The 27,971-nt window shown below is 43.8% G+C and overlaps 1 protein-coding gene across 1 annotated transcript in view; it reads right to left on the reverse strand.

Moving 5' to 3' along the window:
• The window catches only part of PHLPP1 (PH domain and leucine rich repeat protein phosphatase 1), a 195,871-nt gene extending 169,218 nt beyond the window's left edge, over positions 1-26,653 (reverse strand). Inside the window, 2 exon segments of the mRNA XM_037509673.1 lie at positions 25,340-25,522; positions 25,525-26,653. Of these exon segments, the coding sequence (XP_037365570.1) occupies positions 25,340-25,522; positions 25,525-26,653 (1,312 nt within the window).
• Between the last annotated feature and the right edge of the window lie 1,318 nt (positions 26,654-27,971).

Genomic DNA, 27,971 nt, shown 5'->3' on the forward strand with positions numbered 1-27,971 from the left:
ACTTAATTTTCCATATTGTAACAATTTTTTACAGGAAGTATGTACCTTTTTTATAATGGGGAGTAGAGGGAAAGAAATCTATCCTTTTCCCCAATTTTTTTGGAGGTTTGGAAGGTGATAATGTAAGGCTGTAAAAAAGAAAACTATGAGGAGAAAATCAAAACCTAAAAAAGGCAGAAAGCACAAAGTGAGAAGTAGATAAATAGACTGAAATGTAAATAAATAGACTGAAGTTATGGATTCTCAGATTAAATTTTAAACCGGCTATATGAGCTCAACAAAATTTGTTTCTCACAAAATTAAAATGTTGAAACCTAATCCCCAGTGTGATAGCAGTAGGAGGAGGGGGTCTTCAGAGGTGATGAGATCGGAGCACAGCCCTCATGGAGTGGGATTAGCCCCTTTATGAAAAAGACCCCAGAGAACTCCCCACTTTCCCCTATATGAGAATACAAGAAGTCAGCAGTCTACCCTGAGAGAGGGTCCTCACCAGAAACACCATGCAGGCACCCAGCTCTGGGACCTCCCAGCCTCCAGAACGGTGAGAAGTAAGTTTATAAGCCACCCAGCCTATTAGCAGGCCAAACGGAATAAAATACGATCTTAGAAAAGGAAAGGCTAAAAATTCACAAGTTGAGCATCTAACTTCAGTTAAAATTCAAATGAGCGAGAACTTCTGAAGAAAATAATTGATGGAATTAAAAATAAGAGCATACATTAATTAAATATGGGGGAGGGGAGCAATAGAAGTTTTAGTAAAACCAAATGTGGATTCTTTTTAAATGCTAATAATTACAAATCCATGGTTAGACTAACAACAAAGACAAGACATATGCAAAGAAGACATTTCAAATATAGTAGAGACTTATACAAAGTTGAAAACCAAATGTGGAGTACTTTCTAAAAAAATATATCTTCCCAAAACTGACTGCAGTAGACTAGAAAATCTGAAAATAGCTATAACCATTGGATACATAGAAAACACCAGTTTAAAAACTACCAGATCCAAAATGTTTTAATCAAGGCGCAATCAGGTAGCTCCTATCATATACAAACTGTTCCGGGGAAAATGAAAATAAAGAACACTCATTTGCCATTACAAATTTGAAACCAATTAAAATGGGAAGAACAGATCAAGAAGACAACTTTAAGCCAATTCCACTTAAGTAACATAAATAAAACAATACTAAATAAAATACTAGAGCTAGTCAAGATTCAGCAAAATAATTTGTAAAATCTGAAGCATGGATGGATTATTTTACAGGAAAATCTACAAATATCATCTACCAATCCCACAGTTGAAAGGGGAAAAAACATCACCATAAGTACTCTAGGCATAGGGAAATAATCAGTAAAGTCAGTATTCCTTCCAGATTTTAAGAACAAACTTTTCATAGCATTCTCAATTTATAACACTTATCAACTTGAAACTTAAATGACAAAATGAATTCCCTTTAAAGTATGGAACAAAATTCAAGAAATTTCCTATCATGCTGTATTCAAAATCCTAGCCAGTGTGACAAGAAAAAACAAAATACATATGTAAGACCTGAAAGAAATAACACCACTCCTATAATTCAAACAAATATACAAACTACTAAAACTAATAAAATCTCAGCTAGGTTGCTAGATATAAGATCAAAATGAAAAAAAAAAAATACACTACTATGTGCCAGCAATCTTTAAAATTTTATCCCACCATTTATAATTTTTTTCTTTAAAGATTTATTTATCCATGCATACAAACACCGGGGTACAGGCAGATGTGCGGGAGGGTGAGAGGATTCACCAAGAGACGGAGTGGGGAACAGAACAGGCAGATTAACAGAAACACACTGCTGAGGGGAGCAGCGGGCAAGACAGGAGAGGTCTGCCGGACCATGGAGGTATCTCCCCAGCCCGCTAGGATCAAACCCGCGCTGCAGAGGCTGTGGACAGCCTCATAGTGCTTTGTTCAACCCACTGAACCACCAGGAGGCCCTCACCATTTATAATTTTTTAAGCTATAAGATACAAAGAAACAAATCTCAAAAGGCAAGCAGTAGGTTGCTGAGATAGAGAGATGGATACAGGTTTATCTTTTAAAATTAAAAAGATCACATGTGAAGCAAATAAAGTAAAATGTTTGCTTTAACAGAGCTGGGCAACAGTTGCTAAGGTATCCTTTATATTATCCTCAACTTGATTTAACTAAATTAATTATTATTTAAGCACACATTCAAATAGCGCTCACCTTACAATTTTCAAAGGTTGGTTTGTAGGCAATATGCAGAAAAGGAAGAAGAAAATCAAATGGCTTAAGTAGAATGTGACTTAACAACAGCATTAAAGTACTAACATCTGAGGAAACCTCACTGTAAAAAAATGACTAGTTTTTCTTCCAATTGTCTTCTTCCACTTACTAATACATAAAACAATCTATTAGTCATGCATTATAGTCTTCCCTGGGGGGCAGAAAGAAACCCAGTGGTAGGCAATCTGCATTAATACCTCTGACAGTTTCAGTTCATTTGAAATTAGTATAGTATTTCAATTTCAAACCTTTAAATCACAGTTTTCCTCCAAATTGCAGAGTCTTATAGATTGCTGTGCTTTTATCTTTATGTTGAAAAGAAACATTGGCTAACATTTACTACTGGTAACTAATTTTTTAAAAAATACAGTCATTATAAGGAGCAAAGAATCAATTTTTCCTTTGATCACGATTTCACACAGATTTGGTCCAATGATTAACATTTCAATATTCAAAAATTTGAAAAATGTAAAGCATTTTATAAATACACAGTGGTGACATTATCATATTCTCATCGCTGTTGCAATTAAACTCATTCACTGGGGGAAAAAAAAACCCTTTCATCTCTTTCAGCGTATACAGCACTTCCCTATAAAATTCAACCTCAGTGCATGAAGATATGGTCTCACTAAGAGTTTATCAATTTCCAGCACCTACAGATGCCAATGAAGGGCTCTGTAAAACTGAAACTTCTTTCTTTTTAATAGTACCACTTGTTCCTTTCAGTTCACAATAAAACTACTCAAAATGAGCCAGATTTCTCATGAGATGCTCATTTACTGAAGGTTTAAGGTCACCCAAATTGCATTTCACCCATTATCACTAGGTAATGAGAATTTACACTGCGTTAGAACATGCTACCGGTAATGCATTTATTTTTCCTATCCTTTTTGATATGATAAATTAAAAATTCTCCTAGAGTCAGTGTACAGAACTTGACCTTGCCCAAACTTTTTATAAAATGTTGTCTGTTGGTAAGCAAGGAACAGTTCAAGAAAACACACACACACACACACACACACACACACCCTCAATTATAACTGTTTATGTGTTAGTATAACACAAATAAGATAATTAAACCCTAAAATATAATAGTATTTCTAAACTATGGTTTTCAGTAATATCCAAATGCCATGTATAAAAACTTGACCAAATTATACCATATATGCTTCCTAAACGACCCTCAAGTCTATGATTTCTGTCCACACTCTACTTTCTTCCTTTTGCACACTTGCTATAAGTCCTTGTTGGTACAAGACATAAATCCAGTGGAGGAACTGAACTCCAAAATCTTAGGGCAAAAGAGGAAAGTCCAATTAGTATGTACTCTAAACCACACATAAACTGAAATCTCTTACTAAGAAATCTATCCTTGACTTCTGAGTGTACCAGATAAATATTTGTGCAGCTATACAGAAGTTATTTCTATTATTCTATGGTGTGCAATATAACACACCATAATTACAGTCACTTGTCGATAACACAAGTCAATGGAACAACTAGAGGTGCCAACATCACAGAAATTTCAAATATGGATATGTATTACAAAAATTTTTCTCTTCCTATGTTTTATTGGTGGTTTGCTGGTTTCTCTTCCTCTGTCAAGTCATTCAACAAAAATTTATTGAGTACCTGCCTACTAGGTGCCAAGCATTATTAGGTACTAAAACTATAAACATCAGTCTCCACAGGGGCATGACAACAAATTCATACAATGCACTGAGGAAGTGTCCTGACAGACAAGCCAAGGGAAGCATCAGCACCCTCTAACCATTATCTCAATAAACATCAATTGCTACAGGGAAACAGCCTCAACACCAGCTTGGAGTAAAATGTAGCAAAAATCATCAACAAACAATCAGGCAGAGAATTTAAGCAACATCACTCAGATAAAAGCGAATACCCACGCTCTTAAGTCAAGATTCCCAAACCCACCAGAGCATTGTGACCAGGCAGGCAACCTGCAAGAGGGAAACCCACAGAATCGCGAGGACAGGATGGGCACCCTCAGAGGGGAGCTGCCACTGCTCATCAGCACTGCGCATCACCACAGAAGCCAGAGGCCACATTTTCTGACTTAAACAAAAAGAAGGAAAAACAATCATGAGTTTTATGGGAAATTCTACATTTAATTGATAGCAATTTAAAAATATTACAAACCATGTTGAAGCGAGAAACAGGTCTGAGCCATGTGTAAGCCACAGGCACTAGTGGGGACCCCTGTTCTGAGTCCTCCAAAAGATGATCCACCATCACTCTTGCTTTGGTCAGGATAGCCAAAATTAAGCAAAATTCAAAAGGAAAAAAAAACCTACACAGTCTATACCCAAATTTTCAACGTATTCTTGTTAACCACAGGGATGTAGTCATAAAAATCCAGGCTGTGGGAAACTTCAGGACAAATAGCTGGTTTTCTCCCAACAAGTTATAAGGAAAAGCAAGGGGATTTGGAGGTGGGTATGGAGGAGAAGGAAACCCTAAAAATAAAGAAATTTAAAAGAAATAAAAACCAATCACAGGTGTGGAACACATGTGGATCAAAATTCAAACGAAGTATTTAAGACAATTTGAAATTTGACCACAGACTAGATATTTACTGATAAATAGAAATTTGTGTTTCCTTTTAAAGAGTACTTATGTTTAAGCCATAAAATGGAAGCTCACAGATATTTATAGATGACATGACATGCTGTCCAGAATTTGCTTCACAGTAACCCAGGCAGAAGCAGGGGCCGGGAGATGGAGACAACACGAGACGGGCCGTGAGGGGTGACTGGATGTGGTAGTGAGCATACCCAAACGCATTACACTATTTTGCCTATTTTTTAAAAAGTCCCTAAATCTTCCAAAAGAAACAAACAAAAATAAAATAAACTGTTTACCTCTTTCCTACTTAGTATCACTCGATCTCATCACAAGGAGGAAAATGATTCAAAAGAAAAAGAAGACCAAAAGAGTTTCGGAGAAGGAAGAATAGTCGATTCAACAAGAACTATAAAGAAACTAATTAACCTGTTCTTAATTTTAGAATGATTGACTTTGTGCACAAATGACCCCGGGACCTCTCTCAAGTAAGGATAGAAAGTATGTGAACAAGGAACCCTAAGTAGGTGAGGTATAATCTCACTGAGGGGCTCCCTAACAAGACATAAACATTCTAATGCTGAGTTCCAGCTTCATTCAAAGGACATGAGATGCTAAAGTGCCAAAGGGACACACTGAATTGGTGGTTGTTTTTCTTTTAAAAGATTTGTTTGCTTGTTTGTTTGTTTATGCATATAAGAGCTGGGTGTACATACAGGCCAGAAGTACAGAGAGGTGAGAGGATTCACCAGAGACAGAGTGTGGAGCAGAACAGGTAGAGTGACCAAAATACTCTGCTTAGGGGAGGAGGGGTTGAGTCAGGAGAGGTCTGCCGTGCCATGCGGGTAGCTCCCTCACCGGGGAGCCAACTCATGTTGGAGTGGCTGCGGAGAGCTTCACAGTGCTGACACTTAACCCCTTGTGCCATCAGGGAGACCCCCTGAACTGGTGTTTTCTAATTTCCTCAAACATGCCTGATGCTCAGCATAGCTTATTACTGTAGGGGTGAAACAGGGGAAGTTGGATTGTACAACAGGGAATGTTCACATACTCATTCAAAAAGTTACTCATTTTCCTTTTCTAAGAAAGGGAAATGAGTGGGCTGGGTGGGGCAAAAGAGAGTAAAATAAAGGTTTCTGTAAAAATCAATGTGAGGGGCCTCCCTGGTGGCGCAAGGAGTCAAGATGCAGCCTATGAAGCTATCTGCAGTCACAGCAGTGTCACTGAAATATGAGTTCGAACCCCAGCCAGGGAGCTATCCACATGGCTCAGCAGACCTCTCCTGACTTGCCCACTGCTCCCCTCAGCTGTGTATTTCAGTCAGTCTGCCTGTTCTATTCCCCACTCTATCTCTGGTGAATCCTCCCACCCCCCCACACCTCTGGCCTGTACACCAGTTCTGGTATGCATAAATAAATAAATCTTTTTTTTTTTTAAATAGAGGCATGTTTTATTTATTTATTTGTTTGTTTGTTTTGTTTATACATGCACTGGGTACAGTCAGAAGCACGGGAGGGTGAGAGAACTCACCAGAGCCAGAGCGGGGAGCAGAGCAGGCAGAAGGACCAAAGTACATTGCTGAGGGGAGCAGCGGGCGGCAGGAGAGGTCTGCGCGCCATGTGGGACCCTCCTCCGGTGGCCAGGGAGCAGCAGGGGATAGAACCGGCGCCGCAGAGGCCGCAGGCAGCTTTGCAACCCACTGCTCAACCGCTGCGCCACCAGGGAGGCCCAAATAAATAAATCTTAAAAAAAAAAAAAATCAATGTGAGGTCAGCAATCGGCTATGCCTTTATGATCAGACAATGGTCCCACGTAATCTGTGAGCATCCTGGATTCTCAGTGCAGTCAGTGCAGCTGGGTATGGAACTGGGTAGCGAGGGAAGGCTGGCAAGATGAAGAAAGCATATGTAGGAAGCATATAGTGGAGGGACAGAAAAGTGGTTGTTTTTAGAGAGTTCACAATAGAAAACTGAGCAAATATGGAAAAGATGGGGTTACTTTTCTGCCTCTTACTGATAAGATGAAAGGAAGCTATATAAAATGACAGTCATGGCACATGTCCTTGAAAGGAGCAAATCTAAATATCGGTAACTTAATAGAAAGGTTTTCCATTATTCTTAAAATCAATTCCAAAATATTGCTGTGGCCTAGGAGAACCTTACAACAAGACCTAAGTGTACATATCTACTTATTTTGTATTTAATTTAATGGGGAAAAAATTAGGATGATCAAAGCACTCTGAACTTGACAGAACATGGCCCCAGACCACAGACACCCATGACCAGGCCCCAACTATTTCTGCAGCCCTGCCTCCTGATACTCTCCCTCTCACTACACTCACTACACAGAGGAAGGCCCCTTCCTCTGGGTCCTCACACAAGCTGGGTTTCCTATCTCGGCTCTGTCCCCCTATCTGAACCACTGTCCCTTGGACCCTGCATTACCTCACCTTAAAAGACAAAAATTCACTGTTATGAAAATATTACATTTTGGGCGTCTCCCTGGTGGTGCAAGGGGTTAAGATGCAACCCACGAAGCTATCCACAGCCGCTGCAGCACAAGTTCGATCCCCGGGCAGAGAGCTACCCACATGGCGCAGCAGACCTCTCCTGACTTGTCCCCTGCTCCCCTCAGCAGTGTATTTCAGTCAACCTGCCTGTTCTGTTCCCCACTCTGTCTCTGGTAAATCCTCTCACTCCCCCTATCCCCCCTCCAACACACACACCCCTCTGGCCTGTATGCCAGTTCTTGTATGCATAAATAAATAAATCTTTAAAAAAATTTTTTTTAAATGTTACATTTTGACTTACAGGCACACTAGACAATTAGATGGTTATTTGGCTTACTAAGTCCCCTTCTTGCTGTGCAGTCCTGAGGGCAGGGAACATGTCTGTCCTGGTAGAGAGCGGCACACAGTGGACACAAGGCTCAGGGACTCTTCTTCAGGAAGGAGGGCGAGCCCTCCCAGGCCTGTCTTACTCTGATCTATTTCAGAATCACCTGGGTCCTTGTGAAATCCTGCTTAAGTCTGAAAAGGAAGAGGACCTTCCTGATACATCTTTTCCCCCAGACCTTCAAAGCACCTTATGCCTTGGTAAGCAAGTGCCCCACAACTGTCTGAATTGACAAAGTGAATGAGAATAAAGACAGTATTCCCAGATAAAAACAGGTTTTTCATAATGATCAGTGACTTTTGAATATAAAATTTCCTGTCAACAAATGCCAGCCCAACAAACATTGACGTTCCTGAGCAATAAAAAATAAAACAAATTTTAAAAACCATAGAAACCACTCTACTCCCATTCCAAGGTTCTCCAAACCAAAAGCAAGACTCCCTCTCCAGGCACCAGCACAGGGCTACTGCTGTTTGGGTATGCGTCCTTTTTCATATGAAGAGTTAACAATCACAGTTCTCAAGCGTTTCTATCTCATACATCTTTATTAAAAATGCACAAAAATCTACTTTACAACTGGAATATAAAAAAGCCAGATCATCTAGAGACTTCAGTAAGTATCTGAGCAATTATATTCTTTTTTTAAGATTTATTTATTTATATATATTCTTAAGAATAACCCAACTGCTATATTTTCATTTATTTCAACAACCAAAATTTGAAATCTCAGCATCTAGTCCAGTTCTGAGCACAAAACAGCAATACAATACTTAATACAATTAACAAGAAGAAAAATGACAGACTTAATGTGATTGCCATTAATTTCGATTTCTAACACTGCATAATTGCTCCCTACACAATCTAGTTCCTATCTACCTTAGCTTACGATTGATTATGTCTTCATGCTCACTTTATAAATAAGAGTCAAGTCACAAGTCACTTTGACAGTCTAGGAATGGGAAATGCATTCTTCCAAACCAGCTCTTATCTCTGCAAGTATAATCAATAGGTCATGACGGCGGGCGGGGGGGGGGGGGGGGATGGAGATCAAACCATCTCAGAAGGTTTATTACTCTGTGGCTGCATAAACAGAGAAAACTGGATATAACAGAAGGGGAAATCCTAGCTTTGTCAACTTACCAGTTGCAACTGTTCTGAAGTTTTTGACCTTCACACCCCGCCCCTCCCCCAGCATCTAGTCCATAATCTAGTCCATAAGGCAGCGCCCTTTTCCCTGGCTCTCCAGGTCCTAACAGAAATGCTTTCAGCACTGGTTAAAGACTCCACGGAGGCAGTCTCCAGAAGCTCCTCTCCCAACCCATCCTCCAGTAGGCTGCCCTCTAATGAATCTAATCACGTCACTCCCCACTTGACAATGTTCGGTAGCTTGCACTACTTGTAGACTCAAGTCCTTATTATGTGAAGCCTTTCATCATCTGGCGCGGCCTCCTTTCAGTCTCATCTCTGACCATTCTTAATCACCTAACACTTCACCACTTGAGCTGCTCACACGTGGTGGTGCCCTATCATTCATGCTTTTTAGTTCCTGACGTGCCGTTTTAATGCAATGCTAGTCCCCCTTTCACAGAGAGAATCCTTCCCAGGAAACTGTTCCAGAACATTCCACTTCTAGCAAGAGTTGGTTTGTCAGGCTTCTGAGTTCTCTTGGCAATCTGTAAATGCCTCCATTAAGGCATTTCAAGTTTTATTATAATTGTTTATGTAAATCCCCCCAACACACACCAGATAGGAAAGCCTCGACATTCCAAAGGCATTCATCCTGAGGATTTCATAAATTTAATACGAACACTCTTTTTAGACCGCTTCACTTCTGTCCATAGTCAGAGCCAGCACTGCTAACATTTATTTTGAGTATGAAAAAAAAAAAAAAATGACTCTTATAAGAAAACCAAGGAAATAAATAAAATTTACACCCCCTTCCTAAAGAGTTACCACATGTATGGTAAGAAAGCAACAAAGTTCCACCAAGATCTAGAAACTGAGTGGTGAGCCAGGCCCACTTACCAGCTAAATGGACAACTACAGTTGAATTCAGTAGTATATGCATATGACCACTTTAATTCATCCTCAGCAAAAATACCAAGAGCAGCATATCACCAACTCCTAACTACAGTGCCTAGTGCTCAAGCTTTATTGATTAGTGATATCCCCTGCACAGCCTCATGCTTCCCTCTGTCAAGAACCAGCCCATAACTCCATCACTCAAACTGCAAATGGGACATTTCTGAGCTTCCATCGCCGAAACAGCCAATTAGACATTTCTGCATCTGTCTCCTTTTCTCCCTCCACCGCCCTAAATCAGATCCTTAGTTTCTTCCTGAATCACACAAGTTCCTTAAGGTTTCCCTCCTCCAATTCTAATCTCTTCCACTCCAGATTCATCCAGAGCTTGCACTCTTCAGCTGTACTGTATGAATCAGCCACCTGGGGATCTTGTTAAAATGACTTATTGAGTAAGTCTGAGGTGGGATCTCAGATTCTGCATTTCTGACACCCTCCCAGGAGCTGCAGATGATGCTGGTCCATAGATCACATTTCCTGGAGTCAAGCTCCACTCAGTGCCATCCTGGAATCAAGTGCCTAGCAAGTTGGCAGCAGCAGAGGCCAGATGACCAATACACCTTAAGAGAAATGTGCAAGCATAGATTTCTATGCTAGGTGGGAAACTTGAATTAGATTCTCCGATGCTCAGATTCTATGCTCTCTGTTGGATATCTATAAGATTGTCACCCATTTTACATCCCTGAAGCCTGACAAAGCTATAAACTAGCAGGTATTACTTCAACTACTGCTCTCACCAGGTTCTGACTTAGTAACTATCTACAGACAATTCTGGTAGAGTCTACTCTACCATTACAAATGTTTCTAAAAGATAAAGAAGATACTAGGGAGCGGAGGTGGAAAAATGAAGATACTATGCCAGTGGGTAAGTACATTCGTGCTTATGATAGATAGCACCTTGAAGATAGACGATCGCCACTGCTACCCTCTGTCCATCAGTATTATGTAGAGGTTAATTACACTCACTACACTTGGTTAATCCGTATGTTTCTTAGAACCAGGAGGGCTGTCAATAAGTGGTTGTTTGGATGGGGGGTAGGCATGGAGGATTTTATGCACAACTACAGAAGCAGGAAACAATGATAGCTCCAATGCTCTAGTAGCAGCAGCAAGCCTCTTTGGGATTAAGGCCAGCATCTGGCTGCACTAGCTCTCAGAAATGGACTTTTGAGCGGTACCCTCAGAATGAAGTTATACTCTTAAGCAATTCCAAGTCTCTGTTTATAGAACTTTGTCATCATGTATTTGTCAATGAGACAGTGTCATTCAGATTTTGGTCAAAAATACCAAGTTCTTCTTATAATTGAGTTTACAAAGCAAGAAATTTTGAATGTCTGCTTTATAATTACCAGAACCAGTAATACTTCTCCTGATGATTCCATTGCTGCTAATATGTCTGCTAATACTCCCCATGAAAATCAACTTGTCTGGTGTTGATACTGCTCTAATGAGTTAACTGAGGACTCTAAAAGTTTGTCACAGAAAGCAAAAGGTGCTAATGATAGTAAAACACACACTGGCAGGCATTTTACCTGAATGTTGATTAGTTTAAACTAGACGTATTCTCATATAAAATTAGAAGCATAACTTATTTTAGTCAAACAGGATCTGACTAACTTTTTTTTAATGTGGTGTTTGTCATTTTTTTAAAAAGATTCATCCATTTATGCATACAAGAACTGGGGTACAGGCCAGAGGTACGGGGGGAGGGGGGGTGAGAGGATTCACCAGAGACAGAGCAGGGAACAGAACAGGCAGACTGACTGAAACACACTGCTGAGGGGAGAAGAGGGTGAGTCAGGAGAGGTCAGCTGCGCCATGTGGGCTGCTCCCTGGCCGGTCAGGGATTGATCTCGTGCTGCAGAGATTGTGGATAGCTTCATCGGTTGTGTCTTAACCCCTTGTGCCACCAGGGAGGCCCTGTGGTGTTTGTCATTTTAAAATGTAAAAAGCAAAATGAAAATCTTTTCCCAGTATTAATATTCAACTCACCAGGAGAGAAAATATTTCAGAGACATTTGCCTCCACTTAAACCCCCCATCCCCCCAAAAAGTACAGGTCTTACAGTCATGGATAAAAGAGCTAGTACCTGTTTCTGCTTATATGAACACTTATGGAAGTACCCCCGCCTCATCCACACAAGGTTTAAAAAAAAAAAATGCTTCATCAATGAAGATCCAGACACTAGATGAAGAAAATTACAAATATTCCTCCTAGGTTATGACCAATTAATATCTAAAGTTTACATTAATTTGGCACATGACATGAAACCAAAAGGAAGCGCCCGCCCTCAAAAGAGAAACTCATCATTTCCCACAAATCTCATAAATCTGAGGAAAGCAAAACCCTCACAGACTTTAAAAAAAGAAGAGAATGACTTTCAAGGCCCCCTGCCAGGCTTCAAGGCAACCTCAAACATGTGCACATTTGCATCTTCTTTTCAAAAAAGCCAAATTAGTATTCGCTTAATCCAGAACTTAGATTCTCACAAACTATGACATCAAATGGAGCCCAAATAATTCAAGTGGATAAAAAGGCCTACCTGCTTCCACAGAAATGTACCTGGTAAATCTTAAGGATTAAGCTGGAATTACTAATCCTAAACTCAGTCTGGCTGGGTTTTGAACTGCTAATTTACGGTTGTTCCTCAAGCAATTCAGTATTCCAGAGTCATCACCAGAGTCTACCCCTTCTGGAGCAGCAAGGCTTGGCTCGGGGGCCTCCTGGGGACTCGCATGGTGTGCGGGGGAACTTCTCTCCCTTACTGCTGCCACAGTAATCTGCAAACACTGTGCCTCTTGTGGAACACTTTTCAGCTTCATATTATAAATGTTGGCTTCCTTTTTTTTTTTGTTTCCACAAACATGCCCTCAAATCCATAAGTATTTCAAGGGATGCTCGAAAATTCAAATTAGTCATCTCTGAATCAAAAGCACCTTTGACAAAGTAGATACAGTAATTACTGGGTGAACGAGTAAAAGTGTGCAGTCCGCCGGTGTCACTGAGCAACAGTATAGCCCATCTTCCCTAATGAGCCCTAATTGACTCTAATTAACATTTGTGGCAATTTAGTATTGCTAAAAATAATAAAACCACACTCCATTTGTCTAAGAGCTCACAGTTTACAAAGCACTTCCACAAATATCATCAAATCTGAACCTCACAAAGTTCTCTGAGACACATTTTTTTAATCACCTTTTTCTCTCTATTAAAGGAGGCTTGAGGAGGTGAAGGGCTCATTATAGGCCTCATGTCATGTAAAGCAGCAGCCCACAGTCAACTATGGTGTCTAGTTCCTCACACTGCTCTTTCCACCCCAAGTGCAGGGTTCAGTTTATAACAACTAGTACTTTCACTCATTTCACCTGATCGTCTCACCCACCTTGTGTGGAACAGATTCTTTGTATACAGAGAAGCAGCAAGTAGAGCTCTGGGATCAGAGGCACAGCTGGAACTCCAGTCCAGACCTTAACTACTTCAAAGTCTACTCCCAGTTGCTGCTATGTCCAAACTGGCAATAGAGGTTATGAGGGTTAAATTTTCCATGCTCAGCAAATCAAGGTGAATACTTACAAGTTAACTAGTTTACTCTGGCATCAGATGCCTGGCCTTGATTCTACCTAGACCTTGCTCGCTGTATAACTCTAGACAAGTTACTAAAGGGCTCCATAACTTGGCTGGTGACATTACCTACCTCATAGGGTTGTTATGAGGATTAAGTTAGCTACTATTTATAAAGCACTTAAAACAGTGCCTGGCACATAGTGAGGATGATATAAATGCTTGCTAACTAACAAAATAGCGCTCAACTTCTTGATAATACACAGCAGGGTGCAATTATGCTGACACTGTTTAGTTATTTTACACTTGTTTCTTCAAATTGGAAACAAAAAGGTCATTTGTTTTGTTATTGTGGGAGAAAGAAATGTTACTACCAAATACCTAAGTAAGCTGAGTGACTGCAGCTGTATTTCATAGCACATTTTTAGGGCAGTGGGTCTGGACAGTCCATCTTCGGTGTTAATGTACTCAAGTAGCGTCCACTCCAGCAGACAGGATTTGGAAGTTCAGAAACACAAGCAAAGGCTTCAGAAGAGAAACCCAGTTCTTTCTACATGGACTCCTACAAGCCACAAAATGCTGACCATAGTACAGTTTTTGTCTTGAGTGGTTTAATGACTAAGAATTGGTCACTAGGCCATGAACGCCTGCTTACCAAATCTGGCAGAAAATCTGATTTAACGTTTCTGTGTTGGACAGTCACTGCTTTCCTCCCCGCGCCCCTACCCCATCCCCACAAAAACTACATCTTCGCTGGGACTTCATACACGTGTGGCATGAAGGCACTGGAGTTACCACGAGAACTCTGGCCTCGGTGTCAGTTCCGCGCTACCCTAATCACGGTGATTGCACACGACATTCCTGTCGTCTGAGGACACGGCAGCCCCTTCTCGGGTCAACTAAAGAAAACTTCAGGGCGCCGAGGCAGCAGCTGTTACTGACTGCAGTGCAGTGAGCATGTTCGTCTTTGGTTTTCTGAATTTCAAAGATAAATCATTTGTGCTTTGCAGTGACCTTCAGGGCAGCTCCCTAATTTTCTCCAGAATGGGAAAAAGTGAATCTCCTCAGCATAAAAAAGCAGTTGAGTTTGCAACCTAAACAAAGGCAAATTGTTACAAAAGTTCAAAATTGAGAGAATAAGAATCACTACTTTATGTCTCTACTTTGAAAGTAAATTACTTCCAATATGTAAAAGAAACCATATCCAAGGAACAATGTATGTTCCAGCTAACCCCACTCCCACTTCAGCTACTTAGAAATGTCAAAGTAACCACAGCAAAGGGATACCCTGATATACCCAAATGCCAGGAGTACCCCCAAACATCCAAATGCCAGGAGCATGAGTTGTCATCCTAAGAGTAATGGTGCCAGAAAGCTAAAAGGAAATTAGAAAGCAAAAAAGAAACATAGAAATCAGAAAAAGATCCTTCCCTCTTTCCCTATTTTCCTCAAGAAATTCAAAATAGCTACTACACTTCTATCAGATTTTAATCTTTGCCTATCAATAAAAGAGAAAGGCATAAACTCTGGGGGAAAGTGAAGAAATATTTCAATTATCCAATAAAAAGTGTGGGGACAATATGTTTTTTCCCTCTCCCTATCATTTAAGAACAGATAGATTAAAATTTTCAGATATAAAATGAAAGTATCATATACCACAGGAAAATTTGGGAAACTTTTTAATTTGGGGATGGAAGCTCTCCTAAGGTTGACATACCCTGACTATCAGGTAAAGAGGGATACAAACGTGTAACAAAAGAGGAAAATATTAGTCAGTTATGAAACAAAGCTAGTTTCCCTAAATATGCGCCCCAAAGCAAATTTACAAATCAGTCGCAAAAAGGCAAATATCAAACAAAATATGGGCAATGGATATAAACAGACCATTCGCCTCAGAAATAAGTTACCAAGATATGAAGAAAAACCAGGTTCTACATAATCAAGAACTGCAATTTTTTTAAATCTGTATTTTCCCAAGACCATTTACCCCTCCATAAAAATGACTCCCACCTCCCATTCCATTCTACAGCACACTCACGGGACGATGTGTGTGCACACGAAGAGTGTATGCGTGGATGTGAGAGTGTGAGAGTGTGTGTGTGTAAGGAAGCGTCCAAGTCCTCCAACTGGAGGAGTTTACTTCTGTCCCCAGGAGTGATTTTTCTTACTTAAAACAACAGCAGCTGCTCCCCAGCAAACCACCTCTCTACGAAACCATCGAGAGAAATTTCTCTTCTGCTTCACATCTGGAGCACATATTCTACGTGCCAGATACCATGTATTTTTACCCTTTTGTACTTCTGTGCTTTAAAAAGTTCCTTTCATATTAAAAAGCAACAGTCATCTTTGAAGAATTAATCAACTCAGTAGGTTAACTCCCATATAAGGGAAGCTAAAACTTTTGCTTAAGTGTTTAAATTAAAATGGAGGGCCTCCCTGGTGGCGCAAGGGATTAAACACCACACTAAGATGCGATCCGCAGCCTCTGCAGCACGAGTTCGATCCCTGGCCGGCCAGAAAGAAACCCACATGGCGCGGCAGGCCTCTCCTATCTCGCCCGCTGCTCCCCTCAGCAGTGTATTTCAGTTGTTCTGCCTGTTCTGCTCCCCACTCTTTCTCTGGTGAATCCCCTCACCCCTCCCCGCCCCCAGCATCTCTGGCCTGCATGCATTTCTGGCCTGTACCCCAACTCTTGTATGCATAAATAAATAAATCTTAGGAAAAAATTAAAATGGAACTTAGTATGAAAGGCAATCTCTCTCACACCCCTAAAAATATTCAGTCTTTCTAACAAGAGCAAAATATTCTTTTTTTTTTTTAGGATTTATTTATTTATAGAAGATCCAGGGTACAGGCCAGATGCGTGGGAGGGTGAGAGGATTCACCAGAGCCAGAGCGGGGAACAGAACAGGAAGACTTGATGAAATACACTGCTGAGGTGCAGCAGGCACGACAGGAGAGGTCTGCCGCGCCATGTGGGACCCTCGCCGGCTGGCCGGGATCCAACCAGTGCAGCAGAGGCTGCAGACAGCTTCACGGTGCTGTGCTCAATAGCCTGCGCCACTAGGGGAGGCCCAAAATATTCTTTTCTTTCTAAGAGACAGAGGTATTCAAAGAAGTAGCAGTTTTCATGATAAAGACCCCAAAATGAGCACATAACAAAAAAAAAAAAAAAAGCCCAAACAAAGTTTATTGAACTGAGTTGTTTCAATTGTTTATATCACCTAACAGTAGAACTGTGTACAGGCAACTGCATAAGGTATGCAGAGCTCATGGTGAGAAGAAATCTTTGTTTTCCTTAAAAGAGTATGAAATAGAATATAATGAATTCTAGATTTTTTTTTAAGATTTATTTATTTTTATACAAGAGCTGGGGTACAGGCCAGAGGCGCAGGAGGGTGAGAGAATTCACCAGAGACAGTGCGGGTAGCAGAACAGGCAGATGACCGAAATACACTGCTGAGGGGAGCAGAGGGCGCGACAGGAGAGGTCTGCCGCACCATTGTGGGAATCTCCCTGGCCAGCCAGGAATCGAACCCTGAGGAGGCTTTGTACAGCTTCACAGCACTGCACTCAACCCGCTGCACTCAACCTGCTGCGCCATCAGGGAGGTCCCTAGATCTTCTTAATGAGCATGTCTAAATGGAAATCTATTCCAGACTCCACTCTTATATTCTTCTAAAATTCTTTTTTTTTAATTCCATGATTTCTTTTCCAACATCCCCCTTCTTCTAACAATTTCATCTTTACAGTACTGGACAAAACCACCATTGATTTCTGACCTTCTAGTCCTCTATCTCTTCTCTTCAACTATCTGTCACCTTTGAAGATCAACCACAAATCCCCCAGAGAGTGACACCACTGGTGAAGTCTAACTTCCCCTCTCAGCAATTATAATATCCAACTGTTACATTAGAATCCCCCCACAATCTGTCAAAATGATATGCAATCTCTCAAAAACAATGATTAGAATAAAAAAAACACTAGAAACATCTTGAAACAATATAGAAAACCACCAAATGTGTGAAACACAATGGCTTTCAATTTTCATTTTGACCAAAGTAAAAGGGGATCCTAAGATAGCAAATAACTTCAAAGTGCCGGGAGGAAAAGCACACAGAAGAGGTCATGAAAATCCTGGGGCTGTCCCTAATTCTGAGACTGATTTGATCAATGCTCTTAGACCAGACACCCCCTCAGATGGACTTGCTTCCCTTATCTATAAAAATACAAAAGGAGTGTTAAATTCTGAAATCAAAGTAACAGTACAAAATTTCATTTTCTTTAACTGCTTTTTCTCCTGTGGACTCTAAGCACAAGAAGAGCACACAGCTCACCATAATTCAAAGCTAATAAACCAGTGAATCTTGCACATTAGGATCCCGCAAATAGTTATTGTGACTGTAAACTTTATAAACTGAACTATGAATGTATCTTGCATTACCAGTCAACTTAACAAAAGAATCTTTAATTCAAAAAGAAGATGTACTTCTTTAAACTCACCCCCAGTATGCTGCAGTCTATGCCGAAGAGTAGCGCCTCAGCTGGGAGACAGCGAATCAAATATTATCTATTCTGTCATTTTTCTTAAACTATAGCAAAAAGAGAGTCTACTTTGGTTGGCAACCTCAAAGTTGTCTTTGGCATGTTAAGTCCAAACCCATTCCTTTCTACATGAGAAAGGGCAGGGAATTTGACTATTTTAAACCTATGGACAGGTCCTACAGAACTTAAAACACCAATTTTCAGTCCTTCTAGTTTGAAGAATGGGCTTGATAATGGAGCACCAGAGTGTTAAAGAGCTGGAAGAGATCTTAGACTCATGCTTACTAAGAGCTCATGGTTTTACTGATGACAAAGTCAAAGCCCAGGATATGTTAAAACGAATGCCTAAAATCATACCAAGTTTTCCAACTCAGACTATAGACCATTATGTCTCAATAAAGTGGTACAAATATTTCCCAAAGTTGCTTTTGAAAAGAACAAAGTTACTTTCACCTGACCCCAGGCCACATCAGTCAAATTCAAGAGCTGTTAAGATGTAGCTCCCATTCAGGCACCGAGGGGCAGCCAGACAGCTCTCAAAATAGATGTGGGAACAAAGAAAAAATTTCTTAAGATAGTCTCATAATAAAATAAAGATCAAAACTGGGTCTGTGTATAAAATTTCAATCTTTGGATCATGTGTCAGGCGTGAACTGGTTATAAAATCCAGAGAGTCACTCAGTGGGCATTGAAGACAAGTACAGATCACGCTTTCTTTTGCTGTATTGAACATATGCTTCATATCTGACAAGAAAGGCCAAACATTCAAACATACTATTAACTAATGCAGGTATATAGAAAGACTTATTCTCCCAATGCTCATCAGATATAAGAGTCAGGAGAAAGAGCAACAAATGCAAAATACTTCCTAATTGAAAATACAGGGGAAAAAACAAAAAAGAAAAATCAACCAATTGAAAATTTCATAAACTTCAAAACTTTAGATTTTTCACTCATTATTGAAATAGTCCAAAGCCAAAGTACTTCAAGCTTTATTCAGTCTTCAACTGACTTCTGACACATAAATGGAAATGAGACTAGCTTATTTTTAGCAAGTTCATTTGGAAGGGTATATGCCCAAAATTCTGGATTCCTGTTTGTCTTCCACTACAGTATCAACATTTACATACTCACAAAATACTTACAACCTATCATAGAATATTCCACTCAAATTCCAATAGAACTTTTAGGTTCCAAACTCAGAAACCACAAGACTTACACCTCGACAAGACACTATCATTAAATGCATCTTACAAAGTATTAAAGCAATCTCAAATGTAAAAACACAACAGGGAAACTATTACTTCAGGAGGAAGGTGGCATTATGGGATGGTTATGCTTTGTTTCATTGATTCTGTAAGGTACAGCAGGCATATATTAATTGCATAACATGTAACAAAACCATTCCATCTCTAAATCAATATGTAGTAGCACCTAGTAGTCCTGTAACTGCAATTATGCTTGATTTTAAAACACAATATCACGCAACTTGAGAAAACTGCTATTTCACAATTAATCAAATATCCTAATGTTCGCAATCAAGTCTCACTAAAGTCTTTCCGAATTCCTGAGTTTCATGTAATCAACATTTTCTGAAGTCTAGAGTTGACATTTCACACAAACCCAAACACAACCAGTCACACAGACTAAAGTTACAAATACCTAATATGTCTAAGGAATTCACAGGGTTGATTTTGTTTTGCTTAAGCTATTAATTAAACCAAAGGTAATAAAGAAGGGTCTGCCCAGAAGCATACTGACTAGAAGCCAGATTCAAAAATCCCTCATCACCAGTACTGTGACAGATGCCTAGGTTTAAAAAGGGTGGAGTGGGTTTTAGAAGGTGGGTTGTTTTTTCTTTTTAAGAAGGCTTCATTTTCCCAGACTGTTTTGAACATTCTGATTTCTTTTTCAAAATGTCAGGCATCTTTAAAGGAAAAGCTTTTCTATTGAGTGACTTCAGGATCTGTCTACTTTCACCGTACAACAATTAAACCCTCCTGTCCAGATAGACTGAACTGCATTCCACCCTGGCATATAACAAAATCATTAAACTTAAGATGTTTCATTTGACAGAGGTCTCGTTAAATTCATCTCAAAGTTGAGGTAAGAAATGCCTTTAAAAAGGGGAGAGGGGTGAGGAACACCTGTTAATTCTAAGAAAACTTTGAGACTACTCACATAGCTTCACTCACAATGCACATAGCTTCACTCACGTGAAATAGAAGGTATTAATAGTATGTGGCGCGTCAGAACTCTCCTGCCATGGGAGAAATGCCTCTGTGCATGTGTGTTTAACATCCCTGGGGACACGAAAGGATGGAGGGCCCACACCACCAGCTGCCTAACAAAATTCCACAAATTCAATTCCACAAATGTTTAAAACGACAAGTTTTATAGTCTTGGATCATATACAACGTTAATGAATGCTAGGTTATCAACAGACCAAAAGCTAATTCAAAGTTCTCAAAATAGAGAGAACGAACAACAAACACCTTACGCTTAAAAATAATAATCCTCATTGGATAGCCAAACCTTTAGCAGGGTTGATTTAACAATCTTACAGCAACAAAATGATACAGCTTTCAACCAGGAGCCCGGACAAACTCATTTACACTCGTCTCCTCTCCCTACAATTACTTCCGTGAACATCAAGGACACACCATTTTAGGAACAACTATGAAATTCACAGAGAATAGCTTACTTATTCGGTAGCGCCCCACAACATGTGAATTCTAAAACACGTACAACCGCAGCATACCACCAATCAGGCACTAATGGTGACTAAAGTAGAGATTTTTTAAATAAAAGGTGTAAGCAAACCTGTCAAGATGGGTACTTTACAAATACGGATACATTTTAAAGGAACTGAATGATCACACCTCCACCCTCAAAAGGCATCCATTTTTCAGATAAAGTGTTAATTCCCTATATCCAAAGAAGATTTCTGGTCTATTTTTACAAATGAGGAGTGCTTGAATGAGAGAAAAAAATTGCTAGGCAAACTCTTTCATATCAACTTAAACGCAAGTGTGACCACATACAGCAAGCAGGGTATTTAGAACACTTTCCATACTGCACTATTTTGGCACTACCAATTTGCCAGTCTTGGTTCTTTATGTTTTTAAAGGTAGCCTGATAAAAAAAAAAATAGGGCTATACATACGTCACAAGAAATAACACTTGGGACAAGAGGATAATGTCTCCTCATCACCAACAACTTTAGCATACTCTCTGAATGCTTTTAACCAAGTGAAAAATTCAAGTGTAAATGAAATTCAGCATTGATTCATGGAAAGTGGTATGAGCTGCAAAACAGACTATCCAGCTCTCCTCAGCTTTGGCAAGGACTGAAAAACCACAAGCAAGAGTCAAACCTCTCTGTGCACCAGTTTCTCCATCTGAAGAGGACTGACACCTACTCCTCCCTAGCAGTGTTTTTGAGAGGATAAATGACATGATTTACATGAATGCCCTTTAAGATTTCAGAAGATAATAACCCCCAAATATTAATAGATGTTATCACAGGAGAGTTATGATGGCAAGGACAGCACATACTTCCCATTAAAATACAACAAACATAAAACTTTAAATATAAGAACCAACAAAGTTAAGCCCTTTGTTCTTCAAATTAAAGGACTGTTCCAACACACACTGGTGTCACATGTTCGTGCCACGTCGTTACTCAATCCTGCTGTAATTACAGTAATAAGAGCCTGCTTGTCAATATTACAGCTTAATCCTGAACCACCCCTTCTTGGTTTCCATGTAGGAAACCATGTAAGGCTTGATCATTCCCAGAAGAGAAAAAGAGAAGAAATATGAGAGGGGTAAGGGATTGCTCACAACCCCAAGAAGTCACACATAAAAACACCTGGTCCGAGATACACTAGGCGCACTGGGCGTGCTCTCCAGTTTGTCAGCATCTCTTCTCACTACTTATTATCTGAGCTGAAATAGCTATACTAACTCTAAAAGGCGGTAGACAAGGGTCCAAAAACATTTTTTATAAAAAGTAGTTTAATCCCACCCTTGATCAATGACACAGCTTATCCCCAAGTCCAAAACACACGCTCACTAACGTGTTGAAGTCCACGACTTCTATCAGGCAGCCTAAATTCTCGGATTTTTTTTAACCTGAAATTAGTCTTTAAGTAAAACTTAAGATGGTTGATTTTAAAGGGAATCGAATGTTAGTGTACTTAGTATAAGTAACTTCAGATAAAGCCTTTTAACTTTTTTCATCTTTTAGATGAGCTAAAAGAATGGCTGCTTAATACTCAAGTGCAAAAACAGTTTTCAAGTAAGTTTTCATTGACAGCTCCATAATGAGATAGTGCCTTTTGTTCAAAGTCTTTAGTTCATTGAAGACTTTCATTTTATTCTATCCAACTAAATACTTAAATATTTAAACATTCAAAGGAACCACAAATGGTTTTCAAAATGTCTAAAGAATAACTTAAGTTAGGCTATAAATACTAAAATGTATTGAAAAGTGACCCTTAAGAGAATGAAAGTTGGGCCTCCCTGGTGGCGCAGCGGTTGAGCGCTGGGTTGCGAAGCTGCCCGCGGCCTCTGCGGCGCCGGTTCGATCCCCGGCTGCTCCCCGGCCACCGGAGGAGGGTCCCACATGGCGCGCAGACCTCTCCTGCCGCCCGCTGCTCCCCTCAGCAGTGTCCTTCGGTCCTTCTGCCTGCTCTGCTCCCCGCTCTGGCTCTGGTGAATTCTCTCACCCTCCCGCGCTTCTGACTGTGCCCAGTGCATGTATAAACAAAACAAACAAACAAATAAATAAATAAATAAAACATGCCTCTATAAAAAAAAAAAAAAAAAAAAAAAAAAAAGAGAATGAAAGTTCCCTGCTGGACAAGAACATCTCACAAAGACCAACTGATGATATAAAATAGATAGCAGATAATATACTGAATTTAAATACAGGAAAATAATCAAAAGCTTTCAACAGCAATATTCTTGTGTGTCCTTAACTCCAACGACACAGAAACAAAAAGATACCTGGGAATAAATGTGAGTGTAAGTAAAACCAACAGGGAACACAGCCCTGGCTTCAAGGGTTTCGTCTAAAGCACACATTAGTTCTCTTCTTCTCTGAAATGGAGCTACTAGCAAAAGTAACACTTTGCTGCTGCGTGTCCCACACTCCCCTGGAGCACAGGGGTAATTTCTAGGAATCTCTTCTAGTGTGGCACGGAGTTTCGCTGCATATGAAACCCGTATAATGTTCCCAAAGCGAGTGAGCCCACCTTATAACAAGGCCCTTAATTGGTCAACAACTAAACTTCCTTCAAGTGGACTCACTATATGCTAAATTTTGGTTTATCACAAATGAATAGACACAGAGACATTTGTTACATTAATTTAGGCTTAAAATAAGCTAAACTTTGTAAGAAAACCAAAATAAAAAGTCAGACATCTTTATAACAGATGTCTTATCTACCTTCTGAGACACCTGTACACGGGTTTCCTATTCAAGAATATTTATGCATATGGAAATAATGCAAGTCAGTTCAGATGAAGTTAACAATTACTGTGGTTCATAAAGAGCAAAAGCAAATATAAGATTTAATCAGAAAGATAATTTATCACTTTCATATTGAGACAAGTTTAAAAAAAAAACCTGTATATTATCCACTTAAAACATTTTAGACATAGACATTAATCAAGGAGAATCAAAGATTTTGACTGTGACACCCAAAATCATTCCTATGACCAATATATTCATGGGATGCAGAGACTTTCCATAGAAAATATAGTCAATACTGTTAATTTACATATGCCTTTGCTATATATATATTTCCTTCAGGGAAATTAGTTTGGTTGTAAGGGCACTTACCATTCTCACACTAACAAGCTATTCTCATTCCAACTGTGATGATCATTTCCTGCTTTCATAAAATGACAATATCTTACAAATTACATGAGCTACAGGAGAAAGGAACATGACTCCCACATTAAAAACAAAGCAAACCAAAAAAAAATAAAATACACCACCTATTTCTCAGGCCATAAACTTACAAGGTATGCCATTCAGTTGGAAAACTACCATCAGATGCTACTGGACTATGCTACAGTTTTCCTTAGAAGGGGAAAAAAAAATCAGAAATTCACTTAAAGAGTTACACAAACACTTCAACGAAACAAAGTAACATTTCACCCTGAATGCTACTGGCGTTGTGTATTTCAGCGTGGGAGTAAAGATTTCTTCATTGAAACTGACTGACTCTAAGTACCACACAAACTGAATGAAAAAACATAGAAAGTGGCTACAGAGTTACAATCAGGATCATTTTTTCTAAGATCACCCACAACACAGAAGAGTTAACTTAGGGAAGATTTAACTGTCTTGATTTAATTTTGCTAAGCCAATTTTATTTCAACAAAATTCCTTATCACTAAGAACACAGTTCTTCAAGCTCAAGGAGGAAAAGGATGCAAACAACTTTATAAAGTTCAAATATAACAACCAGGATCTACGGCTTCCTAATTCAGCATGCGCCAAGCCTCCAGCCAAGAACAACAGCAGTCACCTCCAGTCAGGCGCTTGATCTAATACGCCAATTAGAGCTCAATAAAGTCGGAACAAACAAACATGCAAGCGAAAATAATTTTAATCCAGGACCGAGCAAAAACTTTGAAATCACATCTCAAGAGACAGTAACTCCTGGAATTCTTATTGTGCTGCTACTGCTAGTCCCACCGCAGTGGTCAGCTCTGGGTATAAAAGCTGGAAGAAAGGAGAGAAAGAAGCAGATGAAATCACTTTTGACGCACAAATCAAACTTGCAGAAGAAACTGAAATAAAGCAAAAAGGGGGGAAACAGCCCCGAGAAGGCATCCCACCAGTCAGGTTTCCAGTGGCGCCTTGGAGGGAAACTAGCCCGACAGGAGCTGGAGAGCGGCCAGCGGCCGGGCAGGCGCTCCTGCGGGCACACCAGGGCCACCGGGGTCGACCGCAGACGGGCTCCAGCGCGTTCTGGAGCGTTTCTGTGGGTCGGTTCCCCCCGCGGGCACTACGGGGATCTGGAAGGCGCCTCCAGCGCCAGCGAGGAGAGGCCGGGAGGAAGCGCCCCCCGGCTCCGGGCGCGCCGGGCCCTCAGGCGCGAGCGCTCCCCGCACTGCCCGGGGCTCGGCCACCTCCTCGCGCTGCTTCCAACCTGGGCGCTCGCGATGGACAGAAAGTCGCGGGTTTGAAAATCGCTCGGGGCAGCCCCGCCGAGCGCGCGCGGGCTGTCAGACAGTCACGCAGCCTGGGGGGGACCTGCGTCCCCCGGGGCCGGGCAAAGCGACCGCCGCGGAGCCCCGAGCGGGACTCGGGCCCCGGGGGCGCGCCCCCGCCCGAGTCCGCGCGCAGGTGCCGCCTTACCTGCGTAGAAGCGGATGAGGCAGCCGACCTCGGCGTCCATGCCCTCCTCCTGCACCCGCCACAGCTCCCCGAAGCCCAGCTGGAAGAGGTAGTCGTTTTGGATCTGCAGCGGCTTCTCGTCCGCCTCCAGGCGCCGGGTGGTCTCTCCGTGGAGCTGCACGTACAGGGCGGGCGGCGGGGGCGCCTTCTCGGGGTGGGGGGGGCGCGGCCGGGGTCCGCGGGGGTCGCCGCGTCCTGCCCGGGCCGGCCTCGCGCGGGGCCGTCCCCGCCCCGGGGGGCGGCGGGCGGCGGCGGGGTCGGGGCGGCCGTCGGGGAGGGCGCGCGGGCGCCCGCGGCGGGCCGGGGCGGCGCGGGGCGGCCGGGCCGACGGGGCTGGCCGGGGGCCGCGGCCGGGTCCGCGTCGAGCTCCTCGGACGACGACGACGAGCCGCCGCCGCTGCTGTAGGGGTCCGGCGGGTCGGACGCGCTCTCGGCGCTCGGGCTCAGGCTGAAGCTCTCGGCGTCGGAGGCCGCGCCCGCCGCCGCGCCGTCGCGGGCCCGCGGGGCGCCCGGCTCGCCGGGGCTGGAGTCCGAGCGCGCGGGGCTGGCCGGGCCGCGGGGGCCCGCGCCGGGCAGCGGCAGGTCGGCGGGCGGCGCGCGCGGGGGGCCCCCGACGGCGGGGGGCGCGCGGGCGTCGGGGCCGGGCCCCTGGCCGGGCACCCGCACCGCGCCGCCGCCGCGGGGCCCGAGCTGCAGCAGGCGCGCGGCCACCTCGGCGGCCGTGGTGTCCAGCGTGCAGAGCACGGGGCGCAGGCAGCCGGCGGCCGGGAGGCGGTCGGAGACGTGCACGCAGCCCCGGCGCAGCTGCTGCCGCACCCAGTCCCGGTCCGACGGCTGCAGCGGCGGCAGCGGCCGCGGCCTGAGCAGCAGCGTCCGCCGGTCCAGGCTGCGGGCGCACAGCGGCGCGGGGGCCGGGGCCGGGGCCGGGGCCGAGCCCGCCGGGCCGGCGGCGCCGGGGCAGCGCGGGGCGGGCGCGGCGGCGGCCGCGGACAGGTTCCGCTTGAGCCGCCCGCGGCGCAGCAGCAGCGAGTTGGCGCCGCCGCCGGCCGCGGGCCCCGGGGCCGCCCCGCCGGCCGCGGACGTCTGGGGCGCGCCGCGCCGCCGCCGGCGCCCCGCGCCCCCCGCCCGGCCCGGCCCCGGCGGCGGCCCCTCGCCGGGGGCCTCGGCCCGCGCCGCGCCGCTCGCGGCCGCCGGGGCCGGCGCGGGCTCCGGGGCGCGCTCCTCCCGGCCGGGCTCGGGGCGCCGCGGCGCCGGGGCCGCGGCCGCGGGCTCCATGGCGGCGGCTGCGCTTCCCCCGCGCCGGCGGCGGCGAGGAGGCGGCGGGCGCGGGCGGAGGCGGCGCGCGGCGCGGCGAGGGCGAAGCCAATGGCGTTCGGCGCGCGGTTCCGGGGATTATGTGGCAAGCGGGCGCGTTCCGCCGCCGGCCCGGGGTTCCATCCCGCACGCCCGCCGCGCCGCCACCGCCCCCCGGCGCCCTCCCCGCGCGGCGCGGGCGCCCGCGCTCGCCCCGCCCCCCGCCCCGCCCCCGCCCGCCGCGCGCCCGGCTGATTGAATATTAATCGCGCGCGGGCCGCGGGGAGGCGGGCGGCGGGCGCGCGGGAACGCCTCGCGGGCTCATGAATATGCATCGCCGGCATGACGGCATCCCTGCGAGCAGCGGGGAGCGCGGGGACGGCGGGGGCGGGGCTTCAGGGTAAACAAACGTGACGCGCGCGTCGAGGGCGGGGCGGGGCGGCTTCCCGGGAGGTTCCAGCCCGGGCCGAGAGCGGGTGGCGCTGAGGAGGGGGCCTTGCGGGGCACGTCGGGAGTTGTAGTTCCGTGGCTGGACGGGCGTGGCGGAGGGAAACCACGGCGAACTACAAGCCCCGGCAACCCTTGGATCTGGCCCCTGCGCGCCGCCCGCCGCGGGCCCTGGACTGTGGGTATTGTGCCCTCTGCTGTTAAGCCCTGTCCCCAGGCTTGGTCTGGCTCATTCACTTTCACCCACTTCGCCCACTCCGTGCTCCTGTTGGCGCAGGAGACTTTTGTTTTCCAGGCTAATGGAAAGCGAGGGCTGGAGGGGGCGCTGAACTGGGCAATGGACCCGGGTCCCTGGCGCTCGCCCCCATTCACTGTGGGGAGTGCAGATGCACACACAGGCTCGCGGGGCATCCAGCAGGCTCGCTTGACTTTCCCCCCACTTTTTCGAGAGAAAGCAGCAGTGCCTGAATTTCTAAGTGGGACACATGTCACACGTGCCTGGTGGAAAGCGTGCAGCCCCGAGCCGGTCCACTCCCTCTCCTATATCTGAGAAGGAAAAACTCAAGAGTTCTGGAATCTCAGTTTTTCCTGTGGATCAAGAAGTTTGAGGTAGCTTAGAACAGAGAGGACAGTGGAAGGGCTGGGAGCTGTGTGTTCTCTTACCTGTCTGGTTTTTGGTCTTCGTTCAGGAAAAAAGAGTTTCCACTGCTACTGTTACAATGTTTCCTGTGGTCTGAAAAGTTGCGTTTTTTGTGAAAACAATATATTGCAGGCTGGGTGAGGTCAATTAACTATTTAAAAGAGTTTAGTGAACCTGTTATAGGGCAGGAGGAGGGGCAGCCCAAACCCTGCA

This window comes from Talpa occidentalis, unplaced genomic scaffold (assembly GCF_014898055.3).
Source record: "Talpa occidentalis isolate TD23 unplaced genomic scaffold, MPIMG_talOcc4v2.1 talOcc4.13, whole genome shotgun sequence".
Classification (NCBI taxonomy): domain Eukaryota; kingdom Metazoa; phylum Chordata; class Mammalia; order Eulipotyphla; family Talpidae; genus Talpa; species Talpa occidentalis.